The sequence below is a fragment of the Peromyscus eremicus genome, chromosome 1 (genome assembly GCF_949786415.1).
Source record: "Peromyscus eremicus chromosome 1, PerEre_H2_v1, whole genome shotgun sequence".
NCBI classification, from domain to species: Eukaryota; Metazoa; Chordata; class Mammalia; order Rodentia; family Cricetidae; genus Peromyscus; species Peromyscus eremicus.
In genome coordinates this window covers 163,609,468-163,633,847 of record NC_081416.1, presented here as the reverse complement: position 1 = coordinate 163,633,847, position 24,380 = coordinate 163,609,468, and the positions used below count along the sequence as shown (strand labels likewise).

The following is a 24,380-nucleotide window of genomic DNA, read 5'->3' as shown; positions in this document are numbered from 1 at the left end:
GATCCCATGGAAATCCTCTCGTCTCCATACCCGACGATTATATTTTTACATTTTGATGCAATTCAGAGTCAGAATTCATGCCAGCATGAGAGGCCATTTATTGTTCAGAGCCTGGGCCCCCATGTTTAGGGGGCGCCCCTCCAGTGTTTCCTCCCCCCATTGCCCCCGTGGACCCCTCAAGTGGCAGGTGGCTGAGCTGGTCGTGGAGGGAGCACATCTTCAAATGCATATAGTCCAAAGTGGCCACCTTCTCCCTGTAATGACAGCCAGCCGGGGGTCAGCACTGGGGAGGCCCCGCTGGGGCTAGGGTAGGTGAGGGGCCAGAGGAGGAGGAGCCAGGCCCCATCCGGAGACCTCACCCTCCTCCCATGCCCTCTGCCTTCGTCCTCACTCCGGCTTCATCTTGTCCGTCAGCAGTAGGTTCTTGGCCCGAACGGCTTCGTCTTGGGCCAGCCGAAGGGTGGAGCTCAGGGCCTCTGCCCTGACGTGTTTGGCCAAGGCCTGGCGCTCCAGCTCCTGGGGAGAGGAGTGTAGGCGCCGCTGGGCTTACTGGACTGGGCTGGGGGGCGAGGGGGAGCTGGGTCGCGGAGGGCAAGGGGCAGGGTCCCATGGAGCCTGCACACCACCCAAAGTAACCCATCAGGCCTTGAGCTTAGGGATTACCCCAGGCATCCCACAATTCACTGATCTCCCCAACTGCATCTCACAGGAAGCCTGTGAATGTCCCTAATGCACTGGCCTAGGTCCCAGCAAGCTGAGTCACATCTGAAGTACTGTGCCCCTAATGCCTATGAATTGTCCTGTATTGTGTGTATCCAAGCATGGTCCCCTATTCTTTTTTTTTTTTTTTTTCCTGAGACAGGGTTTCTTTGTGTAGTTTTGGAGGCTGTCCTGGATTTCGCTCTGTAGACCAGGCTGGCCTCGAACTTACAGAGATCGGCCTGCCTCTACCTCCCGAGTGCTAGGATTAAAGGCATGAGCCACCACCGCCCAGCATTATATCCCCTATTCTTAAGACCAAGTATTTGTGATACCTGCCTCGGTCACAAGAATGGTCCCTAGCATTATAGTGTTCTATATCCCACAATTCACCATGCCCTGTGACTTCCTATGTATTGGGGCTGCAGCTCACTACAATTCATATCCCATCATCCCTTAGGCCAGTATCCCATCATGCACTAACCTCTATATTCCCTCAATGCACCAGGCCATGACCTCCCATGTATTCCTATAGCTGTTCACTATAATTTATATCCCAACATCCCATAGGCCAATATCATGCACTGGCTCTCTATGTCCCACAACGCATCAGGCCTCAAATTCTAACAGCTATAGAGCTTGACTTGTATAAGTGGTCCCCCCTAGTCTGGCATCAAGGGTTCCTCTGAGTCCAATGACCTCCCTGAGGGGCTACAGAAAATCAGGCCCATGTTCCATGAGCTATAGAGTGGAATCTGCTCCGTATGTTCCGTGATATCCCAGCCCCAGTGCATTATTATGCTTTGGAAAAGAGTCTGTCCCTGGGTTGTGACTGGGCAGCCACTAAGCTCTTTGTCCTCTTTCCTGCACAGAGGCAAGACCTGCTGCTCCCACACAGGCCTCCTGTTCCTGCCACAGGCCAGCAGGATTCCTGAGCCGGGGCTCCCCACACCCTGCCAAACACAAAAGTAACTTGGGTCATGGCAACCCATGGCCCCTGGTACCAGAATCTTCTTGTGTAGCCTCTGGCAGCTGGGGCAGGCAGGAGCCAGGCCTTTCTGCTTCACCTCGTCCACCAGCGGGGTCAGCGCACGTTCCAGCAGCTGCTGCAGGGACTCCGTGGACAACTGCTGTCCCTGGCTGTGGGGGGAGAAGCAGCAAATGGACGATGCGCTGGATTAGGTTCCATCTGGTCATTTCTTTTTATTTGTTGTTTGTTGAGACAGGGTCTTTCTACATAGCCCTGGCTGTCCTGGACTTTACTATGTAGATCAGTCTGGCCTCGAACTCACAAAGATCCACCTGCCTCGGCCTCCAAGCCAAGCAGTGGTAGCAGATATCTTCAATCCCAGCACTGGGAAGGCAGAGGCAGGTGGATCTGTGTTAGTTTGAGGTTAGCCTCATCTACAGAGCTATTATTTATTTATTTATTTATCCACTTATTTATTTATTTGTCCATCTGTTTGTTTGTTTGTTTATTATGGATGCAGTGATCACATTACCGAGGGCGGTTGTGAGCCACTATATGGTGCTAGTGCTCTAAAATCCTATCCAGCTCTCTACCTTTTTTTCTTTTTAATTTATTTTTATTTTATGTCCATTGGTATTTTGCCATGAGTGTCAGGTCCCCTGGAACTGGATTTACAGTTGTGAGCGGCCATGTAGGTGCTGGGAATTGAACCCGGGACAGTGCTTTTAACCACTGAGACATCTCTCCAGCCCCATCTCTACCTTAATTTTTTTTTTTTTAAGATTTATTTTATTATGTATACAGTGTTCTGTCTGCATGTATGCCTGCAGGTCAGAAGAGGGCACCAGATCTCATTACAGCCATCATGTGGTTGCTGGGAATTGAACTCAGGACCTCTGGAAGAACAACCAGTGCTCTTAACCTCTGAGGCATCTCTCCAGCCCCATCTACCTTATTTTTAAAGACAAGGTCTTGCCGGGCGGTGGTGGCGCACACCTTTAATCCCAGCACTCAGGAGGCAGAGGCAGGCGGATCTTTGTGAGTTCGAGGCCAGCCTGGTCTACAAAGTGAGTTCCAGGACAAGCACCAAAACAACACAGAGAAACCCTGTCTCAAAAAAAGAAAGGTCTCTGAACCTGGAGTTCCTAGATTCAACTAGTCTGGCTGGTACAGGGATCCTCTCTTCTGCTTGCAAGGCAAACATTTTGTTTGTTTGTTTGTTTTTTGTTTTTGTTTTTTCGAGACAGGGTTTCTCTGTGTATCTTTGGAGCCTGTCCTGGATCTCGCTCTGTAGACCAGGCTGGCCTTGAACTCACAGAGATCCGCCTGCCTCTGCCTCCCGAGTGCTGGGATTAAAGGAGTGTGCCACCACCGCAAACACTTTCTTAACTGAGCTTTCTCCATGCCCCAGGTGTTATGTTGCAGGTCACCGAGAACCCACCCTCATGACATGCCAACCTTCCCACAATGTGCTGGAGATGCACCATATCTCAAATATCAATGCACCCAATCTTTGCTTTCCACAAGAAGCCAATTTTTACCATGTGAGAAAGGTAGAAAAGTTGTTCCCACAATGCAACAGGATTCTCACTGCAACCCACAGACACACATCTTTCACAACGACAATGTGTCATCCTCCGTGTGACCCACAGTGCAGGCTCCACCCCTGCCCGCATCCTCCGTGTGACCCACAGTGTAGGCTCTACCCCTCCGCGCATCCCCCGTGTGACCCACAGTGCAGGCTCCACCCCTCCGCGCATCCTCCGTGGGACCCACAGTGCAGGCTCCACCCCTCCGCGCATCCTCCGTGGGACCCACAGTGCAGGCTCCACCCCTCCTCGCATCCCCCTTGTGACCCACAGTGCAGGCTCCACCCCTCCCCTACCTGGCACACCGAGAACAAGGGCCTTGGGCAGACCGGTCCAAGTTCAAGACGTGGTCAGCTCCCCTTCGGGAGTTCTGAAGTTGCCGCCCCAGCTCCTCCAGAACCGGTTTCACTGGGCCCAGCGCCTCCAGCTCACTCCTCAGTGAAGCCACAGACACTGCTGACCTCTCCACCCTGAGATGGGAGAGCAATCAATGTGGGGAGCTTGCAACATCCAATATTAGCCCAGAACCCGAGAGTCCACCTTTCAGTACTGTATAGCTGCCTGTCCTCGGCACTGACGGGTTCTCCACCTCCACTGGGGAGAGGAACCAGGGCTTCCACTAGGCAAATGTCCTGGTGCTGAGCCAGGCTCTCATTCAGTACCCCAAAGCTACTGAGCCACACCTCCAGCCCATCACTGGGGATTCCAGGCAAGTTCTACCTCTTGGTACCGGTCACTAAGCCCCAGAAGATCGGTCGATCCTTTCTCCTCCAGGACCCACCCTTGGGTTGGTTCCACTTTCCCATGGACCCCGTGTCCCCTCCAGCACCTGCGGAGCCCTCACATAGTGCACAGCTCATCTGCCCGTCCTCGCAGCTCCTGCAAACCCCGCGCAGACTGTGCCTGTTCCCGCTGGGCCAGCTCCCACTGGCCCAGGAAGCCATCCAGCCGGCCACCCAGGCCACCCAGCAACCGCAGCGCCTCCTGCACTGCGCCCTCCTCCTGATGCCACCGGGCTGCCAGCGAGGACACCTCCCTCCTGCGGGAACCAGAAGGGGAGAAAGGGTGGGCATAGGTTTGACCATGCATTGCCTCATCGACCTCACCCCAAATAGATCACCAAATTATTTTCTTTCTCTTTTTCTTTTTTCTTTCTTTCTCCCCCATTTTCTTTTTTCTTTTCTTTCTCATTCTTTCTTTCTTCCTTTCCTTTTTCCCTTTTTCCCCTTTTCCCTTCCTTTCTTCCTCCCTCCCTCCCTCCCCCCCTCTCTCTCTCTCTTTCTTTCATCTTTCTTTTTCTTTCTTTCTTCTTTCTTTCTTTCTTTCTTCCTTCCTTTCTTCCTTTCTTTCTTTTTTTTCTTCTTTCTTTTTCTTTCTTTCTTTCTTTCTTCTTTCTTTCTCTTTCTTTTCTTTCTTCTTCTTTCTTTCTTCTTTCTTTCTTTCTTTCTTTCTTTCTTTTTCTTTCTTTCTTTCTTTCTTTCTTTCTTTCTTTCTTCCTTCCTTCCTTCCTTCCTTCCTTCTTTCTTTCTTTCTTTCTTTCTTTCTTTCTTTCTTTCTTTCTTTCTTTCGACACAGGGTTTCTTTGTGTAGCTCTAGCTGTCCTGGAACTTGCTTTGTAAACCAGGTTGGCCTTGCAATCATAGAGATCCACGTGCTGGGATTAAAGGCGTGTGCCACCACCCGGCTTTTTTGTTGTTTTTGAGACAGGGTCTCTCTATGCAGTCCTGGTTGTACTGGAATTCTCTGTGTAGACCAGGCTGGCATCCAACTCACAGAGATCCTCCAGCCTCTGCCTCCCAGTGCTGGGATTAAAGGTGTGTGCCACTATGCCCCGCCTTTGGCCTGTTCATTTGTGTTCTAGGTTAGCCCTGTATCACTGATGCCGCCACCCAAATCCTCTCGTAGGTTCCGCTGCTGTCCGCACGCACCTAGCTCCTCTAAGCCCTGTGCACCTCATCCTCCAAGTCCCCCCCACATCAAGCTCTTCCAGTCCTCCCTCGCCTACCGCAGCCCCTCCGATCCACGCTGCCCCTCCCACCCCCTCCGAACCCCGCCCACCCAGCCTCCACGCTCCACCGCGGTCCCGCCCTTTGTTCCACCTGAGCCCTGGTCCACCCACCTCCTCCAGGCCCCGCCCACCTCAGCTCCTCCAAGCCGGTGGAGACCTTCTGCAACTCCTGCTCTGTCAGCGAAGGTCCCTCCCCTGCCCGGGGTGCCATGCCCCAGCCACTGGAGGCCAGGCCTCGCGGCCGCGGGGATTCCTCGGGACTGCCAGGCGGGCCGGAGCAGCCCTGATTGGGAGTGGCAGAGCTCAGGCCATGCCGGGAGAGGCCTGCCTCCAGCTTTTGCTCTAGCTCCTGCAGCTCGGCCTCCTGTCTCCGCGGCGTCTCATCCTGCAGTTGCTGCTGGAGGTATCTTAGCTTCTCCTGGACAGGGGAGGACAATGAGTCAGGGTGTCCAGCACCCTGTCATCCTCAGCCACCTGCACCCCAGGGATCACCGAGACTGCAAAGTAGTGTAGGACACTGGGAAGTATGCTTGCTGGCATGCGTGGGGGGGGGGGCGGGGGGGGGGGAGGTACCATTTACTTTAAAACCTGCTAGCTGTTTCTAAGGCTGCAACTAGCATACCACCCCTTGTCCTGCTCTGCCTGTCAAAAATCGGCCCCTGCCGCTTAGGGACGACTTCTCAGTGTTTTGTTGGAAAGTAAGCTTGGAGGTCTTCATCCTAGACCCTGCCCGCCCAGGGGCTTCAGGCTCCACGCTTGCACAACTCAGCTTCCCCAGACTCCACTCTGGTCCCTCCCACCAAGTCCTCTTTTGGCTCCTTCCGTGGGTCCCTCCAGCCCGACCTCCAAGCTCCATAATCAGGTCCAACCCTCCTCAGCTCCTGGAGGCCCTGGACGCTCTACACACTTGTCCATGCCCTCCCCAGCTCCTCCAACCCCCGTCTCTAGCTCCACCCAGACTTCTCGCTAGCTTAGGGCTCCTCCACACCCACACCCACTTACCTCCAGCAAGGCAGAGTTCTGCTTCAGGACATTGGTTTTGGTTTCAGCGTCTTCCACTGAGCGGGTCACCTTGCGGCAGTTCTCCTGGGTCAGGACATCAGGGCGGGGGCCCTGCTTCCCATTCCGGTTCTGCCCCCCACCTTCAGCCTCATTGTTGGCACAGCACCTGCCCCATGTAGGATGCACCTACGTCCCAGCCAGGCTTCCTCCCTAGCCATACCTGTCCTTTGCTAACCCTTCGACCAGCCCACCGCTCCTACGCTCCTTTGTTTTACTTTTTAAAATCTAAAAGATTTTTAAAAATATTTCTTATGAGCCAGGCAATGATGGCACACGCCTTTAATCCCAGCAGTCGGAAGCAGAGGCAGGTGAATCTCTGAGTTCAAGGCCAGACTGCTCTACAAAGTGAGTTCCAGAACAGCCAGGGCTACACAGAGAAACCCTGTCTCCAAAAACCAAAAAAAAAAAAAAAAAAAAGAAAACAGCCGGGCGATGGTGGCGCACACCTTTAATCCCAGCACTTGGGAGGCAGAGGCAGGTGGATCTCTGTGAGTTCGGGGCCAGCCTGGACTACAGAGTGAGTTCCAGGAAAGGCGCAAAGCTACACAGAGAAACCCTGTCTCAAAAAAACAAAAAACAAAAAACAAAAAAAAAAAAAGAAAAGAAAACAAATTCTTATATGTATGGGGGTTTTGTCTGTATGTGCACATGTTATGTGTCCAACATGCATGCAGTGCCCGTGGAAGCTAGAAGAGAGTGACATTTTTGGTAGCCATGAGAGGATCTCATGAACCCCTGGCCTCCACTTCCGTTATGTAGCTGAAGAGAATCTTGAACTCCTGAGTCTCACAGTCCAGCTTCTAAGTGTGGATCATAGGTGTGTGCCACTACACTCAGCTTCCTGCATGCTAGGACCGAACCTGGGCCTTCCTGCATGCTAGGCAAGCGCTCTACCCACTGAGCCCCGTGCCAGGGCCTCACACTGCCCTTCCTCTTCTCATCGCCCCCCCAATCCCCCCACTCCTTCCACAGCGGCTCACCTTCAGCTGGCTGCAGTACCCCTCCAACTCTTCTGCCTCCTGCCGCCGCCTTTCCAGGTTCTCACTCAGCACCGAGCACTCGCTCTTGACCGTGGAAGGAGGCAGGGTTACACAGGGCAGTGGGGAAAGCTTAGAGGGGGAGCAGGGTCTTATCCTGCGGGGGACTGGGCGTGCACTATGGTGAAGGTAGGCTTCACGGTGGGAACTTAGCTCTGGAGGAAGAGGCCACATGAGGGGCACAGGAATCCAAGTGTCACACCTGCAGCGTCTGAACATGCTGGTTAACCCTCGTAGTCTTTTCCTTCAAGCTGGTGATGGAGTCTTTGGCACGCACCAATCCACTGTTGACCCCACTCTGGAAAAGAGTCGGAGACACGTATAGTTCAACACCAAGAAAATTCTAGAGCTAGCAGGCTGTGTTTTCAGCTTGCTTGCCCTGGGAGAGTATGTGGCTTTGGATAAAGGGCGGCACCCTTGGATTTAGTTTCCTGTTGGGTAAAGCCAAAAGTAGACTAACTCTCTTCATGGTCTTCTGGGGGAAGTAAGCAGGGCAGATAGTTTCCAACTTTGAGGCAAAGGCCTAAAAGCCCCCAGTTGGAGGGAGGGGGGTATAACCCAGCAGGAGAGCCTCTGCTAGAATCCTTTAGTGAGGTGCTGGGGTGTGACTCAGTGGTAGAGTACTTGCCCAGCATGCACAAGATCCTAGGTTCCAGCCCCAAATGTGTACCCATAAAAGCCCTCCTGCTTCTCTCTCTCTGCTCTCTAGAGGATAAAATTGACAACCATCTTTATCATCAAATAGAGGCTGAGAAATGTTTCCCAAGTGACTCTTCAGCCCCTCACCTCCTCTGGCCAACATGCTCAGTTCTGTTCGTTTTGGTTTTGAGACAGGGTGTCACTCTGTAGACCAGGCTGTCCTGGAACTCAGAGATCAGCCTGACTCTGACCCCTGAGTGCTAGGATTAAAGGTGTGTGCCACCGTGCCTCGGTTTCCATTCTCAGGTCTTACCAACTGTTGACAGGTGAGGCAGCAGCTTGTGCCTTGTGCAAACTGGTTTTTTCTCTGTCTTTTGCTACAGCAGTCAAATTTGTTACATAACCCTACATTCTTGTTTCCTAACAGAAAATAAAGACTTCGAGAGCTCCTTTGCAGCTGGCTGAGATCATGTGGCCATGCTAGCCAATACAGATGGGTGGGCACAGTGAGGACATTAAGTAAATGTTGAAAGAACAGGTATGCCTTCCTCTACCTTCCTCTTCCTCAGCCTCTTTTTCTATCCTCATTTTTGTTTTTTCTTTCTCTCCTTTTTTTTTTTAAGGAGTCTGACTCTGTAGCCCAGGCTATGTACTCATTAAATAGCCCCAGATTGACCTCAAAATACTGGAGATGTTCCTGCCCCAGCTTCCTATGTATTGGAATAACTGGCAAGATCACTGTGCCCAGCTCTCTTTACCTTTTAAGACAGTCTTGGCCAGGCGGTGGTGGCGCACACCTTTAATCCCAGCACTCGGGAGGCAGAGGCAGGCGGATCTCTGAGTTCGAGGCTAGCCTGGTCTACAGAGAGAGTTCCAGGACAGCCAGGGTGGTTACATAGAGAAACCATGTCCCCAAAATAAATAAATAAATGAATATAAAGATTATCAGCAAAATGGCAGAGGATGAATTCTAAAATTCCACACTTCCATAAAAGATGGAAATAAATCAGAAACAGTTTGATTCACTCTCTAGCACACTGGAAACTGAGGATGCGATGAGCCAGGTGTGGTGGCACACATCTGTTATCCTGGCACTTGGGAGGTGATGCTCTGAGGAATGCTGCCTGCCATGTCATGAGCAGTTATGTACGGAGAAGGCCATATGGTCAGGAGCCTAGGTCTCTAGCCAAAGGCCAGGGTGAGTTGAGGCACCCACAGGGCAACATCTTAGTGGGGCATCTTCCAGCCCTGGTAAGTCATCAGATGAATACAGCCAGAAGCACAATACTGACGGCATCTTCATCCCGTCAGAGGACTACAGTCCTCACAGAACAGTTGACTGCACCCACATCCCTTGATGGACTGTCTACTGTTGCAAGATATTTGATTACCCTGGGTGAAGATTTGTTACTGTGATAACAAGTTAAATGGCCAATAGCTAGGCAGGAGGTATGGCAGGACTTCCAGACAGAGAGCTCAGGGAAGAAGGGAGAGGAGTCGCCAGCTACACACAGAGGAAGCAGGACATGCAGGAGGAGAGGTAAAAGCCACGAGATTAATAGAAACAAGCTAATTTAAGTTGTTAGAGCTAGTTAGAAACAAGCCTAAGCTAAGACTGAGCTTTGCTAATAAATAAGAAGTCTCCGTGTCATTATTTGGGAGCTGGCTGGTGAGACAGAAAGATGTATTCCAGTGTACAGCGCCTTCATCCCATCAGAAGATTAAATCCTGGATGAAATGCCGTACTCTCATCTCCCCGGAGGACTATGGCCTAGAACATAATAGTAACTCACCCTCATCTCTTCAGAGGACCATAGTCCTGGCTGAAATGCTGACTCTACCCTCATCCAGCCCTGAGCCAGAACCTTCCAACTTAGTCACTCCCTGGTGGGCTGTATTAAGTATCAAGACAACTTGTTTCAAAGCATTAGATAACTAATATGCAAAAATGTTTTTCTGAACTGAAAACTCAGAAGGCTACTGTAGGGTGTTCCTCTGGGGACTCAGAACATTCATCCTAGGTCAGCTCCTTTCACTTCCTGTGTGATCTCAGGGAGGGCATGTCAGCTTGTGATGCCTCAGTTTCCCTACCTGTGCAATATAGATATGACTAACGGCTACCATCACAGGATGACTAGTTCAAATGAAATGGATAAAAACTTGGGAAGGGGTACTCAGGATCCTCGGAGGAGAGAGAGGATGAGAGACAGGAAAGCCAAGGAGTTGTAGGCAGGTGAACAGCCCTGTCCTGGGGCATGTTCTGCCCCCATCTACTCCTGCGCTGTACACCTGTATTTTCTGTCTGGAGCCTGCCTCAGTTTCCCTTCCCATCAAATGGGGAGTAAGGATAGATTGCTATATGACCTGATCCACAGCTACACGGTAATTAATGTCTAGATTGGTAAAACAAATAACCAATGTCAGCATGAAGGTGGAGACGGGAGAATCAGGTGTTCAAGGCCATTCTCCACTTCATAGCGAATTTGAGGGCTGTAGCTCAGTTGAAGTGCTCGCCATGCACACACAAGGGCCTGGGTTCCATCCCCAGCATTGCACAAACTAGGTGTGGTGGTGCACACCTGCACTCTTGAGGTCATCCTTGTTCAAGGTCATCCTTGGCTACAAAGAGATTTTGAGGTCAACCTGGGATGCAGGAGACCCATTCTGAAAAAAATCAAAGGGCCAAAATATGACAAAGCTGGGAATCGTGGCACATGCCTGCTGACCCAGACTTGGGAGGCTGAGCAAAGAGGAGCATGTGCATTCCAGGCCGGAGCGGGCTGTGCATTGAGGTCTCTACCCTAGAACGGAATAAAGACGACGGCATGGTGTGTCCAGGAGGGACTAAGACGCTGCCACAGAATGTGTGTCCGAGTGTCCTTAGCAGGGGAGACCCCGATGGTCACAGTCGTCATAGTGACCACCAAGAGCACCACTGCCCCTTACAGCATTGCTGTCTCCAGGGAAGCTAGGACTGGACACCTGTCATCATGCCAACACTAACCATTCCTCCTCATGAGCACTGTCACTATGGCTCTCTAAGGCTCTCCTGTCTGTCTGTCTGTCTGTCTGTCTGTCTGTCTCTCTCTTTGGGGGCTCTGTGTATCTCTCTGGGTCTTGGCTCTGTCTCCCCCATCTCTGTTCCTCTATCTCTCTGAGTCTCTATCCCCCATCTCTGGGTCCCCCCCACACCCCTGTAGCTCACATGCCGGGCACCCTCTCCTCAGCCCCTCCCCTCCCACCAGGTGTGGTTGCCGGTCCCACAACAGAGAGGAGGAAGCTGCCTGCAGTAAAAGGCTCGAGGCCCACACAGTGCTCACCAGCTTTGATCCCTGAAGCCTTAATTCCTGCAGCCCAGAGCTGTTTGGACATCAGCGGTCCTTGGGGGCCGTGTTAGTAGTTCTGGTGGGAGGCATCCAGCTCCAGACTCTGCATGAGAACCCCTGGAAGGCTCTGGGGTGTGGGGAGTCTATCTCACTGGAGGGAGAGCTGAGTCTACCCCACTCCTGGCTTCCCATCCAGCACTAGCCCCACCTCCTCTGGCCTTCCTGCCTCCTCTTTCCCGCTCTAAAGGAGTCTTAGGGAAGAAAGACGTTTTCTTTGGTATCAAACCCAGCAGTCTTCTAAACTAGCCTCTGGTTCTTACAAGCACTCCGTACCCTTGTGACCTTGGGAATGGCGCTTCCTTCTACACCTTGGTTAATTTTGCCTTCATCTCTCAACTGGGTCATTATATCACCCCTTACAAATCCTCTAAGGAGGGAGGTGACATCACCAGATGTGCACACAGCAGGATAGCAGTAAAGGGAAGAGAGCCGGTCTGCCAAGCTGCTTCTCCCAGTGTCCCTGTGGCCCTTGGGACAACACCGTGTTTTGCAGCCTGTGAGAGCAGTGTCCTGCTCTCTCTCTAGCCCCACCTCGCCTATGCCACAGCCTTGTCCTTTTCCCTGTCCTGTCCTGTTTCCGCCCTGTCTCTTCAGACATGTTCCTGGTGGCTGCAATGCTGTTTTTCTGCCCGAGGAATTCCTGTTTTCAGCGTCAAGGTCCAGCCTGTGTGCTCTCCTTTCTGCACAAACACTCTGGTTCTTCTTCGGGGTGACCACAGTGTCCTTACTGTCCCCACCAGTGTAGACTACCATCACACCAACCGTCTGCCACGACTGACTCCCTAAACTGATCCTGCTACTTCCCAGCTGTGTGACCTTTCCTTTGCTATTGAACCTTTCTGGTCCTCCACATCTGCACCATCCTGACAGAAATAACTACTACTGCTGATGGGATGGTTGGCTGTCTGCCACACAAAGGCTCAGACATGAGTGAGTGGACTTCTCTTCATCCTAAGGACAGCCTGTGGAGATGGGTCCAGCTTTCTGTCTTGGATTCTACCATTTCCTATTGCGTATGTCATTATTAAGTGAGATTATATATTCCTCACAGTGGGGACAAGTCCTCTGCCCTCCAAGACTCACAGGCCACGATTAAATCTCTATAAGATTCTGCCTTACATTTGAATTTACTTTATTTTATTTTATTTTTTTAAAGATTTATTTATTTATTTATTATGTATGCCAGAAGAGGGTGCCAGATCTCATTACAGATGGTTGTGAGCCACCATGTGGGTGCTGGGAATTGAACTCATGACCTCTGGAAGAACAGCCAGTGCTCTTAACCGCTGAGCCATCTCTCCAGGCCCCTATTTTATTTTTTTAAGACAAGGTCTCTCTATGTAGACCAGGTTGGCTCCCAAATCATAGAGATCCACCTGCCTTTGCCTCCCAGGTACTGGGATTAAAGGTATGGACCACTATGCCTAGCATTTATATATTTTTCTACATTCATTTATTTATTATCTCAGCACCTGCATGCCAGGGCTTGTGTGTGGAGGTCAGAAGACAGCTTGCAGGAGTTGGTTCTCTATACCATGTGGGTTTCAGGGATTGAACTCAGGCTGTCAAGGCTTGGAAGCACCCACTGGGCCTTATATAGGGTTTAATGTCTCAGTGACATCATCTTGTCCTGGTTGCCTTTACATGATGACCTCCCAGTTTCCGAGCTCAGACCCTCTGTCCCCACCGCACTCAGCAAGACAGACTGAGGCTTTTGAACCTTAGATAGACTAGGTCTCCGGCTCCGTTCGGTAACACAGAAGCTATACGAGACAAATCTTGGGGCAATGATGCAGTTGGGATTCTCTTTGCGTCACCAACCAGCTCCCAAATGAAGACATGGAGACATTATTATTATGAATTGTTGGCCTAAGCTTAGGCTTGTCCTATCGGCTCTTATAATTTTTTAACCTGTTTCTATTCATCTACGTTTGGCCTGTTACCTTCTTTCATTCTGTATGTCCTACTTTCCTGCTTCCTCCATGTCTCTTTGTCTGGCCCCTGGTGCCTCCCTGGTGTCTCTTTTTTTTTCCTCTGAGCCTAAATTCTCCTGTTTTTACCCTCCCTGCCCAGAAGTCCTGCCTATACCTCCTCCCTCGCTATTGGCCATTTGGCTTTCTAGTAGACCAGTGAGGTACCTTAGGCAGGCAAGGTAAAACAGCAACACATCTTTACATAGTTAAATATCCCACAACATGATGAAATGGCCTATTGGGCGAAGGCACCTGAGTCTGACCCCCAGACCCATTCAGTCGAGGGAAGTTTCACTAAGTGGTCCTCTGACCTTCTCATATGTGCTGTAGCACACAAAAATAAATAAAAATTTTTTTTTGTTTGTTTTGTTTTTCGAGACAGGGTTCTCTGTGTAGCTTTGCTCCTTTCGTGGAACTCGCTTTGGAGACCAGGCTGGCCTCGAACTCACAGAGATCCTCCTGCCTCTGCCTCCTGAGTGCTGGGATTAAAGTTGTGCGCCACCACCACCCAGCTAAATTTTTTAAAAAAGAATAGAAGCTGGGCGGTGGTGGCGCACGCCTTTAATCCCAGCACTCGGGAGGCAGAGCCAGGCGGATCTCTGTGAGTTCGAGGCCAGCCTGGGCTACCAAGTGAGTTCCAGGAAAGGCGCAAAGCTACACAGAGAAACCCTGTCTCGAAAACCCAAAAAAAAAAAAATAAATAAAAAATAAAAAATAAAAAAGAATAGAAACTGAAGAAAAGGCTCAGCGATTAGAGCATTGGCTGCTTTTTTCCAGAGGACCCAGGTTCAGTTCCCAGAGTCCACACGGCAGCTCAAAATCATCCATAACTCCAGTTTCAGGGGATCCGATGCCCTCTTCTGGCCCCCTTGGACACCAGACCCACACACGGTGCTCTAACACACATGCAGGCAGGCAGAACACTCGCACACATAAAATAAAACTAAATCCTTTTTTAAAATCCTAGCACAGGCCGGGCGGTGGTGGTGCATGCCTTTAATCCCAGCACTCGGGATGCAGAGGCAGGAAGCTCTCTGTGAGTTCAAGGCCAGCCTGGTCTACAGAGTGAGTTCCAGGTAAATGGAACAGACAGGGCTATGCAGAGAAACCCTGTCTCGAAAAACCAAAAACCAAACAAACAAATTCAGCAGAGTTATCTGCCGAGGCCTCTCTCTCTTCCCATTTGAGAACCTGCAGTTTTTCTCACCAGAACCCCGACTCTAGTGGTTTTCTGGGTTTTTTCCCTCATAGATTATAATCTCATCCAAGTCACCACCAGAACTAGTCTATAAACTTGATTATCCAAAAGGTATCGGTAGGTAAAGATAATTGCCACAAGCCTGAGGACCTGAGTTCTGTCTTTGAGTTCTACATGGTGTCGGGGGAGAACACACTCCTCCAAGTTATCCTCCAACTTGTAGAGGAACATGCCCCTCGCCAAACCATCCAGTCAATCGATGGGGAAAGAGAGGTCAAGGAAACGCTTCCCACACAAACCTTTAGAGATAGAGCTTGAGAGCCACCAAATGGTGTGTGAGCTGATGCCTAGGCACTCCCTGGGGATCTCCCTTGGAAAGCCATCACCCCACTTAATAAGTGGGTCTTGTGTTCCCTCTGAGCACCTCTCCTCCTAACTGGCCTGTTTAAAGTCTATATTAAAACGTCTTTAATGAAATCCCTGCCTGTGCTTTATAAACTGAAATTCTTTCCTGCATGGAAGCCACAAACCCCAGTTTGGCCTGAGTCCAGGTTCCTGGGAGATTAAGATAATGCCTCAGTCTGGGTGTGGTGTTGCCTGTCTTTAACTCCAGCTAGTGGCAGAGGAAGGAGAGTGTCTGTGAGTTCAAGGCCAGCCTGGTCTACATAGAGAGTTCCAGGCCAGCCAAGGCTTCATAGTGAGAGAGACACTCTCTCAAAAAACAAACAAAATCAACGACAAAAATAATGCCTCAAGCTGCTGAGGGTGACGCTTGGAGCTGTGTCTCTGTCCTCTATTCCTGACATCTCATCTTAGGCTTTCGAGAGAATGTTTACTAGATGCTGGATGCATGCGCTCAGGCCTCTTATCCCATCTACTTGGAGGGCAGGGGGATTGGAGGAAATTGACTAAGCAGTGAGCCCCTGCCTCAAAGAGTAAAAGGAGAGCTCGGGCGGGCGTGGCTCAGTGGTAGAGCTCTGCCTTGAATCCTCCAGTGAGGGGCTGGGGACATGACCCAGTGTCTTCTTTGTGTTGCTTAGGATGAAACCCAGGGCCTGGCACTTGATACTGTCATTCAGGCCTGTCTTCTGGTCTCAGTGACTAGAACTTCTCATTCCAAACTAGATCAGACCCCACCCCCTCGGATCTGCCTACCTCCATTGAGTAGTCCCCAGCCCTCCCCACATCAGCCACTCACCAGAAGTTCTGTGATGTCAGGGTCCTCCGGAGCCCAGGGTGTTACAGGAGAAGCAGGTGGCCCTGGCAGCGCCAGTGGGCCACTGTCCTCTGTGGTGGAGTCTGTGCCTGAGGAGTCGGGCTCCATTGCAGCCAGGTTGAGCAAGGACACGTTGGTGCAGGCTGAGGACCGCTTGAGGTTCAGGCACCAGTGCATTGGCTCGTGGGACATCCGGGGCTCCACCCTGCAGGTGACCCAGGAGATGGTGGGGATGGGGAACTTACGTCCTCAGCACAGTAGCTGCACTCGCTGAGCCAACGGATCTCCTGTTCCCATCACCTGCTCAGCCCCCTCTCCTCCCAATGCTCCCTTCAACCCGCTGCCTGCCTGCCCTCCCTCGGCTGTCATGCCCTCTTCCGGGCCCCTCCTTCCCCTCCAGGACCTATGCTTTGCTGTAGGCAGTGTTGGGCACTAGGCCTGTCACCAACAGGGTACAGGAAACCCACCCATGGAAGGACACGGCCTTCTTTTTCTTCGTGATCCCCTTGGTAGGGCTGGTCACCCCCCCGGGAGCCTCGGGGACCAGCTGGGCGCGGCTCTCGACCCCCACAGGTGGGTCCCCCGCCTCATGGATCTCTTTGGACTGCCAGATTGTCTTCACCACCACGCTTGCCATGGCGCGGGGGGCCTGCTCCCAGGGGGAGACTCACCATCTACTCTGCCCGCCCCCCGGCGCTCAGGGTCCCCTAGCTCCTGGCCTGGGTCATAAAGGGCCTAACCACTGGGTCACAGGGAGGGGCATGAGGGGGAACAGGGGCTGGCTCAGGGCGTCCCCTGCAGACCTCAGTGGACTATTCCGGCCCCCGGTTCTGGTTCTACAGCTCCCTCATTCCAGTCCAGAGCACACAGTGGGCCGGGCCCTAACCCTGCAGCCAGCTCTAGGATTCAGTCCCAGGTCGTCTATCTTGCTTCATGCCTTGCCTGAGATCTGAGAGACTTAACAGGATCATTTCCAAGTCCTTTCCTGGAGGACGTGGTGTTCTGTGGCGGTCTGGGAGGCAGAATTGTGAAGAGAAACACGGAATAAAAAGACCCCAGCATTAGAAGTGCCACAGCGAGGAGAGTCAGGAGAAGTCATGGCACACGTTGTCGGAACTTCTCAACACGTGTTTGGGGATTTAGGATTCATACTGTGCGGGAATTTTACCTGCTAAAAAAGAACCCAAGCCAGGTGCTTTAATCCCAGCACTCAGGAGGCAGAGGCAGGTGGATCTTTATGAGTTTGAAGCTGGTCTCGTTTACAAAGAGAATTCCAAAACAGCCAGGGCTGTTACACAGAGAAACCCTGTCTCGAAAAACAAAGCAAAATACAAAAACAAAAACAAAAAAGAATACAGGAGGCTAGAGAGATGGCTGAGTGGTTAAGAATACTGGCTGTTCTTCTAGAAGTCCTGGGGTTCAATTCCCAGCCTCACATGGTGGCTCAGAAACATCCATAACTCCAGTCTTAGAGTATTTTAGGATGAACTCTTCTGGTCTCTGGGAGCACCAGGCACACAGGTGGTTCACAGACATACATGCAATCAAAACACTCATATACATGAAACAAAAATGATAAAATCTCAAAATAATAGCTGGGCAGTGATGTTGCATGATTTCAACCTCTGCACTCTGGAAGCAGAGACAAGCAGATCTCTGAGTTTGAGGCCAGCCTGGTCTACAGAGTGAGTTCTACGACAGCCAGGGCTACCCAGAGAAACTCTGTCTAGAAAAACAAAAACAAAAACCAAACTAAACCAAAACAAAACCAAAAAAGAGTTTAAGGTTGGCCTTGGCTACACAGCAAGTCCGGGTCCAGTCTGGGGTACATAAGATCAGGTTTCAACACCAAAACCAAAAATTGAGGTCAGCCTGGGTTATAGAGAAAGTTCAAGACTAGCCTAGGCTTTGCAGTGAGTTCCAGCCTAGCATGGACTGAGTTGGACCCTGTGTCAAACAAAATAAAAACTAAGATGTCTCAGAAAGGCTGAATCTAAGGCTCAGGTGATACAATGCCTACTCAGTGACTTTCCTGAAGCCCTGGCCTCCATCCATCCCAGCGCTGAGGAGACAGAGGCAGGAGTTTATGATCATCCTCAGCTGCATAGTTTGAAGCCAACTGGTACAAAGACTTTGGGATGATAATATTTGAGTGATCGAGGTTAAATAAGTGTGTGGATGGCCCTTGTTACATCTAGTTTTATTTATTTATTTTTTTAAAGATTTACTTATTTATTATGTATACAGCATGTATGACTTCATGCCAGAAGAGGGCGCCAGATCTCATTACAGATGGTGAGCTACCATGTGGTTGCTGGGAATTGAACTCAGGACCTCTGGAAGAGCAGTCAGTGCTCTTAACCTCCGAGCCATCTCTCCAGCCCCACATCTAGTTTTTTAATTAAATTAAATCGACTTACTTATTTTATATGTATGGGTATGTTTCCTGTCTGTGCATAGCATGTGTGTTTAGTGCCAGATGCCCTGGGACCGGAGTTGTAGATAGTTGTTAGCTGTTATGTGAGTTAGGAGAATTGAACCTGTGTCATCTGGAAGAGCAGTCAGTGATCCTTACAACTGAGCTGTCTCTCCAGCCCCTTTGTTTGGTTTTTTATGTGCACTGGTGTCTCGTCTGCATGTATTTCTGTGTGAGGGTGTCAGATCCGTGTCAGATCCCCTGGAACTGGAGTTATACAGATGGTTGTGAGCTGCCATGTGGTTGCTGGGAATTGAACTCAGGACCTCTGGAAGAGCAGCCAGTGCTTTTAACCACTGAGCCATCTCTCCAGCTGGCTGTCAGTACTCTTAACTCTTAAAGAGCTGTCTCTCCAGCTCTTTTGATTTTTAATTTTTTTTTCCAGAGCTGAGGACTGAACCCAGGGCCTTGTGCTTGCTAGGCAAGCACTCTACCACTGAGCTAAATCCCTGATTTTAAAAATTTTTGTTTATTTTAGTGCATTGGTGCTTTGCCTGTATGTGTGTCTGTGTGAGGGTGTCAGAAGCCCAAGAACTGGAGTTACAGACAGTTGTGTCCCTGGAAGAACAGTCAGTGCTCTTAACCACTGAGCCATCTCTTCAGCCCCTATTTGTTTGATTTAATTAAGACAGGCTCTCACTGTGTAGTCCTGGCTGGCCTCAAACTCACAGAGATATGCCTGTCTTTGCATCCAAAGTGCTGAATTTAAAGGTGTGTGCCATCATACCTAGTCTTTTCTGGGTTTTAAATTTTTTATTTATGGGGCTGGAAAAATGACTTAGCAGTTGAGAGCACTGGCTGCTCTTCCAGAGGACCTGGGTTCAATTCCCAGGACCCACAAGGCAGCTCACAACTGTCTGTAACTCCTGTTCCAAGGGATCCAACACCCCCACATGGACATACATGTAGTCAAAACACCAATACACATAAAATAAAAAAAGAGAAATAAATCATTTAAAATTTATGTATTTATTTTTAAAGATTTATTTATTTATTATATATACAATGTTCTGTCTGCGTGTGTCCCTGCAGGCCAGAAGAGGGCACCAGATCTCATTACAGATGGTTGTGAGCCACCATGTGGGTGCTGGGAATTAAACTCAGGTCCTCTGGAAGAGCAGCCAGTGCTCTTAACCGCTGAGCCATCTCTCCAGCCCTCAAATTTATTTATTATGTGTGTGTGCCGCTCTGTGGTGTGGAGGCCAGAGGACATCCAGTGGAAAGTAGTTCTTTTCTTTTTTTTTTTTTTTTTTTTTTTTTTGGTTTTTCGAGACAGGGTTTCTCTGTGTAGCTTTGCGCCTTTTCCTGGAACTCAGTTGGTAGCCCAGGCTAGCCTCGAACTCAGAGAGATCCGCCTGGCTCTGCCTCCCGGGTGCTGGGATTAAAGGCGTGCGCCACCACCGCCCTGCAGTTCTCTTCTTGTACCATGTAGGTGCTGGAGAGGAAACACAGGTGATGACCCTTGACAACAAGCGCTGACTACTGCTAAGCCACCTTGCTGGCCAGTTTGGAGACAAGGTCCCACTACAGCTGAGGACGGGCTCAAATTCATAGCAATCCTTCTGCCACCATTTCCCAAGGAGCTAGGAAAATAGGCCTGTCCTACAACACCTAGCTGGACTTGGGATTTTCTTAAATCATTTATTTAAATTTATTTTATGTGCAATGTATGAAGGTGTCAGATCCCCTGGAGCTGGAGTTACAGACAGATGTGAGCTGCCATGTGGGTGCTGGGAACTGAACCCTGGTCCTCTGGAAGAACAGCCAGTGCTCTTAACTGCTGACCCATCTCTTCAGCCCTGGACTTGGAATTTTGAGTTTAGGTCATTTCCCAGGCCCGAGAGCCGCTCTGGCTGTGGAGGGGTCCACCAGCGTGTAAAGTGGCTGCTCTGGGATGGCACAGTGTGCTGTCTTCTCAAAGTAGTTCCAGTGGCTGGGACAGGACTTCATTGTACATAGGGAAACCTGTATAACCAAAATGAGTTAATCCACCAGTTTCTTGTTATTTTGTTGGAAATTTGACAGGTATGCATAAAAATTACGAGTCCCTCCTATTACATTTCTTTATACTTGGCCATCCTACTGTCACTCAAGGGGATCAGCCAATGAATCCTTGCAACAGGCACCATATGCCAGTTCTGAGGATGACTGTCAGGGACCCTCAAATCCTTATGGCCATCAGAGATGATCTGAGAGGTGAAGAATGAAACTCAAGACATTTTTGCAGGCTCTGGGTCATGCCATCCAGGGATTGACTTCATGGTTTAGCTACACCGAAATTCCCTTGCAAAGTAGCAAAGCACTTGTGACCTTTACAATAAGAATGAATTCTGCCTGGAGATGGTGGCCCACACCTTTAATCCCAGCACTCAGGAGGCAGAGACATCGAATCTCTGAGTTCAAGGCCAGACTGATCTACAAAGTGAGTTCTAGGACAGCCAGAGATACATAGAGAGAAACCCTGTCTTGAAAAACAAAAACAGGGCTGGAGAGATGGCTCAGAGGTTAAGAGCACTGGCTGCTCTTCCAGAGGTCCTGAGTTCAATTCCCAGCAACCACATGGTGGCTCACAACCACCACCTATAATGAGATCTGGCGCCCTCTTCTGGCCTGCAGGCAGAACACACTGTATACATAATAAATAAATAAATCTTAAAAAAAGAAAAACAAAATGAAAGAAAAACCCAAAAAGAAAGAAAAGAATGAACTTTAACCAGGGGGTGGTGATGCACCCCTTTAGTCCCCAAATCCCAGCACTGGTAGGCAGAGGTGGGAGGATCTCTGAGTTCAAGGCCAGCCTGAACTACAGAGTGAATTCCAGGGCTACACAGAGAAACCCTGTGTCCACCCCCACCCCAAAGGATTCTATTGGCTGATAAATAGAGCTCAGGGCTAGGCCCTGAGCCAATAATGATAATCATAAGGATAAATTCTATTGGTGGAGGATGCAAAGTACATGGGGCCTCCTTCACAGGGATGTGCTCTATTCACCAAGAGATAAAGCTCAGGATACGGGGGTGGAGGGATTCAGGTGAGGTTGGCTCCCTAATAGGACAGCATAGCATCACCAGGTTTTTGACTACATCATTCCAGCATTCAAGGTGACCAGGCAACATTCATTTCTTCTACTGAAGAAAGTAGGCCTGGTTTCTCCAATGCTTCCTCTAAGTGGTGCTTCCTGTAGATGAAACCGCTGGGTTTGGCAGAAGGTAGACTGGGTTCCTTCCCCTGACACTTGTGGAGCCTCAGAAAGCTGTTGCTTTAGGTCTGGGCATAAAAATAAGCCTGGGATTTAGCTCAGTGGCAGAGTGCTTGCCTAGCAAGCGCAAGGCCCTGGGCTCGGTCCTCAGCTCTGAAAAGAAAAAAAAAGCCGGGCGGTGGTGGCGCACACCTTTAATCCCAGCACTCGGGAGGCAGAGCCAGGCGGATCTCTGTGAGTTCGAGGCCAGCCTGGACTACCAAGTGAGTTCCAGGAAAAGGCGCAAAGCTACACAGAGAAACCCTGTCTCGAAAAATCAAAAAAAAAAAAAAAAAAAAAAAAGAAAAGAAAAAAAATAAAAATAAGCCTGTGAGGGACTGGAGAGGTGGCTCAGTGGTTAAGAGCATTGGCTACTCTTCCAGAGGACCTGGGTTCAATTCCCAGAATCCAGATGGAAGCTCACAACTGTCTGTAACTCCAGTTCCAGGAGATATGACACTCCCACACAGATATACATGCAGGAAAACACCAATGAACATAAAGTAGAATAAATATATCACTAAAAAAATAGCCTGTGAGCTGGGAGTGGTGGCACACACCACTAGTCCCAGGACTCTGGAGGCAGAAGTGGGGGGGGATCTCTGTGATTCCAGGCCAGCCTGGTCTACATAGTTAGAGTCTGTCTCAAAAAGACACAAGCAAGCAAACAACCACCACCACAAAACAAAGAGTCTGGGGATGTGCGGGAACACTAATGTTTCCATCTACCCTTGAGGGGTCCTGGAATTAGGAAGGCCTTTCTATATACTCAGAACTCTGTAACTCCACTGTTCTACCAGGCTTCCTGAGCAGAGAATGGAAAGAGATGTTCTACTAGCTAATTAGGGATAGGCTTTGTATATTCTTGGGACACTTTATATCCCTTCTTCACATCTCTCCGTAGAGAATTAGTTCAACCTCCACTGCTAATCTGTATCTGTAGATGTAACCAACCGTCTTATTAAATAAGAAACACAGAGCCCATTCAGAGAAGAAAGCCAAGAGGTCAGAACTAAGAGCCTTACCCTTCCTGCTTCAGCCAAGAGAGCTCTCCGAAAGGGACCTACTTCCTGTGTGTATGTCTTTAAATAGTCTTTCTGTTCTACCTTCTCATTGGTTGTAAACCCAAACACGTGACTGCCTCGTCACTGCCTGTCTGTAGAGACTTCCAGGTCTTCTATGGTTGGGATTGAGATTAAAGGCCTGTGTCTCCAATGCTGGCTGTATCCCTGAACACACAGAGATCTACCTAGCTCTGTCTACCAAGTGCTGGGATTAAAGGCGTGCGCCACCACCGCCACGCTCTTGCTATGGCTCTAATAGCTCTGACCCCCGGGCAACTTTATTTATTAACATACAATTAAAATCACATTTCAGTACAAATACAATACCACCATATGTATCCTTAAGTATCTTATCTTTAATACTTAGCTCTCCAGAAAACAGACGTTCTGATTTTGTTCGTTTTTGCAATACTAGTGATTGAACTCAGCATTTGGGCATGTTAGGCAAGTGCTCTACCACTGAGCCACACCCCAGCCCTCTCACTGGGGGATTCTAGGCAGGGGCTCTACCACTGAACCACACCCCCAACCCCTCACTGGGGGATTCTAGGCAGGGGCTCTCCTCTGAGTCACACCCCCAGCCCCTCACTAGGGGATTCTAGGCAGGGGCTCTACCACTGAGCCACACCTCCAGTCCCTCACTGGGGAATTCAAGGCTATATCCTTAACCTTTTTTTTTTTTTTTTTTTTTTTTTGAGATAGGGACTCTCTATGTAACCTTGGCAGTCCTGGAACTCTCTACATAGACCAAGCTGGCCTTGGACTCACAGTGAACTGTCCCCTATTGCCCAGGACTGGGCGTTGCCCCTTCCTAGTTCCCAGGACATCCCTCCTAGACCCCATTCTGGGCTTTTTGGAGATTATAAAAGCCTATTAGGGGTGGTGTTTTGTTCATGGTGATGGATCCCTCCAATTCCCTTTGCCCCAAAATTTTTCAGTAGCCCCGGACATCGGCTATCTGGCGGCTTGGCCTTTCTTTCAACCAGTCCTCAGCTGTGGCTGTAACTGGCTTTTGCCTGGTGGTTTCCAGAACTGATGGAGGAAGCAATTTTGATTTTATGATCACTTAATACAGACTGTCTTGGGCACTGGGGTTCAGGGAGGGGGAAAAAAAAAAGAGCAACCTACATTGAAAAATGTTTAAAAATTAAAATAGTAATTCTACAGTTTTCTACTTCTGAGTTTTGTAGTCTTGGGCAAGCCGTTCACCCTCTCTGGACCTCAGGGTTTAACGGGACGAGCCTGAGGGGCATTCCCTTAGGTTTCCAGACAAGTCAAATTTCCAGGTGATGTTTTTAGGGAAGGAACAGGGAAGAGGTAGGGTCCAGTGAGTAGACTGAGTGAGTAGTCAGTCCGGGGTGCAGAAGTGGAGAGAGACCGGAAGGATTGAAGATCCTGCGTAGTGGACGCCTGACGGTCCATCGCCTCGCCCAGCTCCTCTGCAGCAGGGAATTGCAGGCAACGCTCCACCTATCGCAGCTCAGCTGACTGACAGCTCCTCTTTCTCCTTCCTTCTCTACAGGTCGTCACTCTCTGCCCGTCCCCCACAACCGCCCCTTCGAGGGCGAAAGTATAAAGCGTCCGGCGAATCCGCAGAGCCTTGCGGAGCGCAATCTCCTCACCCATTGGTCTTCTTTGCCCGGAGTTCCGCCTCCTTCGGTGCGTTCCCCGGCCTCTTCTTACGTCCCGCCCTCCTGTCGCGGAGCGGGCTGTCCATCCAATTAGCGTTGGTCTCTGCCGTGCCGGGGGCGGTCCCAGAGTGTGTCATCGAACTCCGCCTGTCTCTAGGGCAACGCCCCCTGACTCCGTGCTCCGAACGGAAATA

General features: G+C 50.1%; 1 protein-coding gene across 8 annotated transcripts; it reads right to left on the bottom strand.

Moving 5' to 3' along the window:
* Positions 1–74: 74 nt before the first annotated feature.
* Positions 75–24,338, bottom strand: Tsks (testis specific serine kinase substrate). Of its 8 annotated transcripts, none has more exons than XM_059278483.1 (11): positions 24,178–24,338; positions 15,760–15,982; positions 7,568–7,663; positions 7,309–7,392; positions 6,269–6,352; positions 5,398–5,684; positions 4,103–4,297; positions 3,555–3,728; positions 1,704–1,839; positions 392–559; positions 75–254 (listed from the first exon to the last, which is right to left on the bottom strand). In XM_059278483.1, exons 1-11 carry the CDS (start codon positions 24,321–24,323, stop codon positions 177–179), a joined length of 1,671 nt encoding a protein of 556 aa, XP_059134466.1. In that variant the 5' UTR covers positions 24,324–24,338; the 3' UTR covers positions 75–176. The 8 variants fall into 8 exon arrangements, with proteins under 8 accessions (XP_059134466.1, XP_059134491.1, XP_059134452.1 ...); XM_059278508.1 differs by lacking the exon at positions 24,178–24,338 and adding an exon at positions 16,449–16,499 and having other exon boundaries at positions 360–559; positions 6,269–6,379; XM_059278469.1 differs by lacking the exon at positions 24,178–24,338 and adding an exon at positions 16,245–16,497 and having other exon boundaries at positions 360–559; positions 6,269–6,379.
* Positions 24,339–24,380: the final 42 nt, after the last annotated feature.